Below are 6746 nucleotides of genomic sequence, written 5' to 3' on the forward strand. Positions count from 1 at the left end.
ACCGAGGACCCGACCAACGCTGCTTGCAGCTTTAATTGTTTTTTATTTTTTAAGTAATTTTTTTTGCCTTTTTTGCCTTTATTACATAGGACAGTGAAAGTAGAGACAGGAAAGTGGGGGAGAAGAATGGGGGAAGGGGTTGCAGCAAGGAGCCATGAGCGGGATTCGAACCCATGGCCGCTGTATCAGACACTATAGCTCCTCAACATGGGTCGCCAGCTCAACCAGGGGAGCTAAAGCGGCGGCCCACTTTATGTGTATTTTTAAATATCACCTTGGAAAAAGTTAACGGGAATCTGAAAGAAAAACTTGCCAAGTTTTGTATAAAAACTTAATACATTTGCTTGCTTTGACTTTTTAAAATTAAAAACTGAGACATGGAAACACCTTTTCTGAATAAATTCTGACACAAAAACCATGAAACTAAAATGACTGGTCAGCTGTCTCCACTTCTTTCTCGTCTTCGCCTCTGGACAGCTTGAAACATGGCAGATACCAGCCGACGTAAACTTGCCCAACACATCTTGAAAACCTCTTGTCATTTTTCAAATACTTGGCCAAAGTTTTATTTGTTTTTGCTTCTGTCACCATCTATTTGAGCTTGTGGATCCACGGTTCACCCTACAAGCTACACACTACATTTCAGACAGTTGTCCTACAACAAAGTTTCTGACCACCTACGTAACCTTAAGGAAGAATTTTTTCTAAACACACCCCAAAACTATTCAGTCATTTAGCATATACAAGGTGTGTCAGAAAAGTTCCAGGGCTGGCGTCTCAAAGATATATTTCAAATCCAAACTACAAACTAAAGGTTAACCCCTTCAAAGTAATCCCCCTGAAGTCTCACGCACTTTTCCAGCCTTCTCTGCCACGCCGCTATGCACTCCTGGAAGGATTCTTCCGGGATCCTCAACAGCCATCTTGATGTTGTCCACGTCTACAAAAACGGTCCCCTTGATGACCCCCCTTGAGCTTGGGGAAGAGGAAAAAATAACACGGAGCCAGGTGGGATGAGTAGGGAGGTTGCTCCAACACAGCAATGTTCTTCTCAGCCAGGAACTGTTGGATGCTCAGGGTATTGTGAGCAGGCGCTTTTCTGACACACCTTGTACATTGGATTCATTTTAATAACTGTAACATCCTTTAAGTGTGTATCTAGGAAACCTGGATTGGGACTCAGTATTGGCAGATATTAAATAACTGAACTGGATCGTATAACGACATCACAACGAGTGACATTTTTGTGCTTTTTGTCCCTGTAAGGGAGGCAGGTCCCCACAATGTGAGTCTGTCAGCAGAATTGTGTCCCCACAACATGAGCAATACAAACACACACACTCTCCACCCTCCTGTCCTCCTCCTGCTGTTTTCAATTAATAAAAACACTCTCACGTCTTGCTGTCAAATCAAAACAAGATTAACCTCAACACAGAAAAATGTGTGTTTTCTGTGCGTGTGTGCATGTGTGCAATGTCCAGGGGTTGCAGTAACCCAACAAGTGGATCGAGCTACAAAGGCCCAGCAAAGTGGGCTAAACCTCTTAGCCCGAACGCATAATGGCCCATTCCTTGAGCTAATGACCACATTTCTTGGGTTCATTTTGGAGATTTCCTGAGCTAATTACGCAGCAACTTCACCACTTCACCAAACCGCTGTGAGATCACATAAAGACTGAATAGAAACTCTGATGAGACAATCTCAGACTAATCCTTGGTGTGGAGAAGCTGAAGTGATCGGGATCACGTCTGTAACTGGGAACCCCAAAATGTCACATGACAAATACGACAGGACGTTTGAGATCGCTATTAACTAGCTATGTAATTATGTCTTTCTTTCTCCCATTTAAGCCAGAATGTCAACTCGAATAAAACATTTCTACATGCAACTTGAGAGCTCGACAGGGTCTTGAGAGCCCTCTCTTTGACAAAGGGAAACACCCCTCAGTGCACACGTTTTTGTCTTTTGGTGGCTTTATTCTCAATAAAATCACTTGCTGTTCACTCTCCACCTCTGCCGGTCAACACGTCTTTATCTTTACACCCGATCTCTTTCAACTTCGGTTCAAACTGTGCTCAATAGCTGCGCGTTGTGTTTTCCCTGAATGCATGAGCTGAGAGGGACGTTTAGAAATAACAGAATTTCCTCTGTCTTCTAAGAGGAAGCCTTGATAATCTCGCCGTAACAGAGCGGATAAACCCAGTCTGATTGGAGGACACGGGTCAGTCACCGTGAGGAATGTGGGGAACAGGTGGGAGAGAGAGAAAGAGGGAGAGAGAGAGAGGGCAATAAGCTTTCATGTTATCGCCCAGAGGGTTGCTTTAATGGTTAACCCATGAAACTGCAATAATCTCTTGTGTGTTAACCACTGATACCAGGAGGCTTAATTGTCAAACTGAAAAAGGGCCTACTGATGCTTTTTACAAGCTCACAAGCTCATCATCACATTAAAAACTCATCTTTAAAAACAGGAGCAAAGCTCAGTTGAGGAAGTCTGAATCGCTGCTGCGTCCACTCTAAGCAAAATGCCGCCTGTCCTTATATAAGTGGCCCATGTTAAGTGCTGCCAAGTCCTACAAAGGAAGCAGTGCATGAAATAATGACTTGGCAGAGCAGTTGGAGATTCATGCACACTGCTGACCCTCTTTGCTCAACTCTCTCCTCTGAATGCAGTGAAGTGGGAAGGCTGGCAAAAAAAGAAATAGATGAAAATCAAAGTGATACCATGGGAAATAAAATGATCACTAGAAACAGTGTCCTATATCTGACACCCATAATCACGGTGCTCTGCATTCTAGACATAACAAACTTTAAAATATATGCAAAAAATCCCATGATCCTCAGATTCAATATGTCCTTCAAAGGTATTAAAGGAATGCAACTATACAAAAACTGCAGGAATACCATCACTGTAAGTCTCCAGGTGAGACACACTATAAAGTAAAGAAATCTGTTCCATGTGAAATCGTAACCAGGCTTCAAGCCAACAGTCATGCTAGCAGCTCAGCAAGGCGACACTGAGGCACAGCATGGCTCTAATAAGTAATTAAAGGAATCTATTCCCACCACTTTATTAAATGCATGAATCCAAGAGAAAAATCATCCATCCATCCATTATCTATACACCACTTAATCCGCACAAGGGTGGCGGGTGGGCTGGAGCCTAGCCCAACTGACTTAGGGCGAAGGCAGGGGACACCCTGGACAGGTCGCCAGTCTATCACAGGGCTCCAGACAACCAAGCACACTCGTTCATACCTATGGAAAATTTAGGATCACCAATTAACCACAACATGACTTTGGACTGTGTGAGAGGAAGCCAGAGAACCTGGAGAGAACCCACACTGCACAGGGAGAATACGCAAACTCCACGCAGAAAGATCCCAGTGCCCCCACAGGGACGCAAACCAGTGACCTTCTTGCTGCGAGGCAACAGTGCTACCAACTGCGCCACCTTGCAGCCCACACAAAGATCAAATAAATAGAAAGAAAGGGGGGGAAAAAACAGATTGAGGTGAACTTTTGATGAGTTGGGTTGACATATTAATGCTGGTAACTGCATCAAGAAGTTAGTATTGAGTGTAATCTAAACTTATTTTTTTTGCATTAGAAGACTTAAAAACTACATTCAAGTTGAGCTAGCTTAATAAAATGAGCTTGAAAATTAATTTTTTCTGCAGCTTGAGTTTAGGAAGTCCCCTCATCTGTCTTAACATGCCTGGGCAATTCCAAATGGTTCACACCGGTAATTATAAAATACATGTGATTGTAGCGCAAAAAGCTAATTCCCCTGACTCAGTGTAGTTTGTTGGCTGAACATAATTTTGTTAGAAGTTGTTCCAACTCAAAAACATTTATGCAAACCACCCAATCATTGATGTTTGTAGTGTAAACACACTTGGAGCCAATGGGAATATTTTTTCACAATACAATCCAAGATAATAAAAAACAATATTAATAAAAAATGTATCCCCAGACTGAGCATGCATTCCAAGCATAACTTTGAACTTTAATGAGTGTTATTGCAGTTGGATTATCAGCCCTTTGTTGGGTGCCACAAAACTTAAAAACGCAATTAAGTGCAGAAAGAATGCAAGGATATTCAAAGGATACCCTGCAGTAGAAAGGAATCTGTCGGGGTTTTTTTGGCTCACCTGGATGGTCTGGCTCGGGTCTCCGGACACCGGGCCTCCGACCAGCTTGCAGTACAGGTCGTGCACCGTCCTGCCGGTCTCCTCCTCCCCGCAGGTCGCCGTGGCGGTGATCTTTGTGCCCTCCGCCAGGTTGAAGTAGGGCGGGTGGAGGCTGTAGCCGTTCACCCCGTTGGTTGGCAGCTCCTGCGTCGACGAGAAGCGCCAGCAGGTCAGCAGCAGCAGCGCAGCGCCGAGAGACGCCGGTCCGCTCGCCATCCTCTCCACCTGTGCGCTCGATCCGGTCCGACAAGTTTGGGTGTGGGGAGGGGGGGAGTTGGGGTTTGTGGGGTGTAAACGAAAGCGGGTATCCAGGAGGTGAGCTGCTAACGCCTGCAGGAGATGAGCATTTGGAGGAAAGTGTTTCAAACTGCAGGGGAGTGAGTTAAATCCTCCGGAGCGGTGCGTCGAGGTTGCCGTGCTGTCTGTGTGTCGATCCGCCAGCAGGCACCTTCTCCAACTGAGCCTGTGCGCTCCCTCCCTCCTCCTCCTCCTCCTCCTCCTCCTCCTCCTCTGTGTTGGCCCTGCCCCAGTGGTTGGAGGAGGGCACAGAGCTCCCAATGCTCGGTGTTTCAGTTCATCCGACAGAAGCTTTCATCAAGCGGCTACGGTATCTGAATAAACGGAAAGTTTGCATCCATGAGACCAGTAAATACAAATTATATATTTGGGATGAGTTTTAGGAATGTATCACTTTTCATTTCTTCTTTCAATTCAATTTAATTCAGTTCAATTCAACTAGTCTTCCAAGACTGTTTATTTAGCTTGCAACACACAAAGTCAAGAATTCCTTGTATGTGAAAATTTACTTGGTAAAAATGTGAGACTCGGATTTATTTCATTTCAGTATGCTTTATTAGCACAGATATCAGGTAACAATATTGTAATTAAAGAAAAAAATACATCAATATATTCAGGATAGATTGACTTATTAAAATTGGTACTTGCATCAACTTAATGTGTGTAATTTAAACTCAAATTATATTTTTAAAAAATAATATATAGTGTTCAAATATACAACTGCAGTTCACAATAAAGTATGAATAAATGATAAAGTAATAAATAAGGTTAATCAGACAAGATGTGGTTATTGAATTAATTACTTTCTTAAAAAACTTATACATGAAAAAAAACACTATTAAAGAAAATGTGTTTGGAGCTTCAGTACCTGTGCTAATACATATGGTAAATAAGAACAAAACGCTTACAAATCTGATTTAAATAACATGGAAATTAAAAAGAAAAAAGAATGGAAAAACTTGACTTTTACAATGAATCAACTTGAAAACTTATGTTTATGCAGCAAATCATTAAGTAAATGGTCATTTAAAATAGAAAAAGAAACGCTAACTCAGCATAGTTTGTTGTATGAACATATTTTAATTGTCAGAATGACTAAAAAGTTAATGCAAACTGATTTTTTTTTTTGAGTGCAACATCATTGTTTAGTGCGGATTGTAGGTAAGAAAAACAGTACTTTAAAAACATATATGCATTTGTATAAGAGTTACTGTGCTACAATAAAAAGGTTAAATTGAACAAAACAGGGATTTAGAGCAAGATAACAGTTAAATGCACAAAGAAGAGCAGTCTCCTCTCCTTAAGCAAAGTCTTTGTACTGCAGAAATGATCTATAATAGTTCGTGTCAAGGTGACTGTCATATTATGTCTCATGTGTCGCTCAGTTTGTGACAAACACTCATGTACTGTGCTGCGAGGTGAGCTGTGTGTTCGTCTCCTAACAGAAGCTATTGCTTTTGTAAAGTTTGAGATTAACAAGATTGAAAGAAGAAATCTCCATCTCTGCCTCACCTGTCGTGCAGTGACCACAGAATGATTTCTTAATGTATTGGGGGTCGAGGGTCGTACTTTGCAGTGACTACTGTTGTCACAAGAAAAGCTCAGATGCGAGATATTGAAAATATGCTGGTAATGAGTATTTTCCATGATTTTAAAAAAGGTTATTGTAATGGTAAATAAACATTCTGCCTATTTATGTTCATGGTTTAGAGCAAGATGGCAGCGAAGTTTGTTGTGGTTTGATTCATCATGTAAAGTTTCCTGGTAAAGGATCAATAAAGTTTTTTCTTATCTTAGCCAGTGTTCCAGATAAGCGTCTTTTGATGATGTAATAATGCAGTTGACTCTGATTCAAAGTTGCACCAGTGCTGGTCAGAGGTTGATCACAGTCTCAGGACCAGCTGACTGAAGGGTCTTTGGTTTTGTTGAGCTGGAAATCTATTAAAGTGTGTTTTGGGGGGCTTGATTTGAGATGCAACCAAACTTAAATAACAAAAATAAGTTTATCTATAGAGCATGCAAAAAGTACAAGTAACAGTGCTTTACAAGGCAGCAAAATAAAACAGACTTACATACATGGTGTATAAAACAAAACATCACTGAAAGAAAGAAATAATAAAAAAAAAAACCTTCAGAGGACATTAAAACTCAGATGAAATCAGGCTCTCTAAATGAATCCAGATATCAGGGAATGTTCCCACAACAATGACTAACATTACCTACAAGTTCTAATGAAGTTTAAAAGTTTTGTTCCTA

General features: G+C 41.4%; 1 protein-coding gene across 1 annotated transcript in view; it reads right to left on the minus strand.

Moving 5' to 3' along the window:
* lama5 (laminin, alpha 5) overlaps positions 1-4409 on the minus strand; it is a 130584-nt gene extending 126175 nt beyond the window's left edge. Inside the window, exon 1 of the mRNA XM_008280023.1 lies at positions 4155-4409. Within this exon, the coding sequence (XP_008278245.1) occupies positions 4155-4409 (255 nt within the window). The remainder of the gene's footprint in view (positions 1-4154) is intronic.
* Between the last annotated feature and the right edge of the window lie 2337 nt (positions 4410-6746).

This window comes from Stegastes partitus, unplaced genomic scaffold (genome assembly GCF_000690725.1).
Source record: "Stegastes partitus isolate 25-593 unplaced genomic scaffold, Stegastes_partitus-1.0.2 Scaffold179, whole genome shotgun sequence".
NCBI classification, from domain to species: Eukaryota; Metazoa; Chordata; class Actinopteri; family Pomacentridae; genus Stegastes; species Stegastes partitus.